The following is a 654-nucleotide window of genomic DNA, read 5'->3' as shown; positions in this document are numbered from 1 at the left end:
CCCCATATTATGAATGTATATCCCCTCCCCCATATCATGTATGTCTATAACCCCCTATGTCATGTATGTGGGTGTGTACACGTTATATACACGGCTCTTTGTATACAGAGTTATGGGGGTTCATCTTCCTCAGGGACACCCCGGGCAGTATCACATGTCTGGGTTCCTCCATGTTTTCGGGGGGGGGGTTCATGCCGGTTTGGTCATCTTGTTTGGTAAGCTTTGGTCTCATGCGATCTCCGTGTCAAGCTTCGGGGTTCCCCCCAGTCATGCGGTGGGGACACGCTCATATCTCTTCCGGGGCCCGGTGGGGGGAGGGGACGCTCATATCTCGGCCTTGGCGGTGTCGATCTTGCGGGCGGCCGGGCCCAGTTCCACTTTACAGACGCGCTGAGCGAAGTTCAGAGAGCAGACCGTCTCCCCGATATTCTCCTCGAGGGGCGACACCTGAGACCAGAGACAACGAGACTGAGAACCCACTTCCTGCCGAGAGCCCACTTCCTGCCGAGAACGCACTCCCTGCCGAGAGCCCACTTCCTGCCGAGAGCCCACTTCCTGCCGAGAGCCCACTTCCTGCCGAGAGCCCACTTCCTGCCGAGAGCCCACTTCCTGCCGAGAGCCCACTTCCTGCCGAGAGCCCACTTCCTGCCGAGA

At 58.6% G+C, this 654-nt stretch overlaps 1 protein-coding gene across 1 annotated transcript in view; it reads right to left on the bottom strand.

The window, feature by feature from the left end:
* Window positions 1-322: 322 nt before the first annotated feature.
* The window catches only part of LOC108803664 (kinesin-like protein KIFC3), a 22344-nt gene continuing 22012 nt past the window's right edge, over window positions 323-654 (bottom strand). Inside the window, exon 15 of the mRNA XM_018575487.1 lies at window positions 323-447. Coding sequence (XP_018430989.1) covers window positions 325-447 — 123 coding nt within the window. The 3' untranslated portion in view covers window positions 323-324. The remainder of the gene's footprint in view (window positions 448-654) is intronic.

The sequence above is a fragment of the Nanorana parkeri genome, unplaced genomic scaffold, assembly GCF_000935625.1.
Source record: "Nanorana parkeri isolate BGI_ZX_2015 unplaced genomic scaffold, ASM93562v1 scaffold4001, whole genome shotgun sequence".
In the NCBI taxonomy this organism is placed as follows: Eukaryota; Metazoa; Chordata; class Amphibia; order Anura; family Dicroglossidae; genus Nanorana; species Nanorana parkeri.
This window is presented reverse-complemented; position numbering and strand designations above follow the sequence as displayed.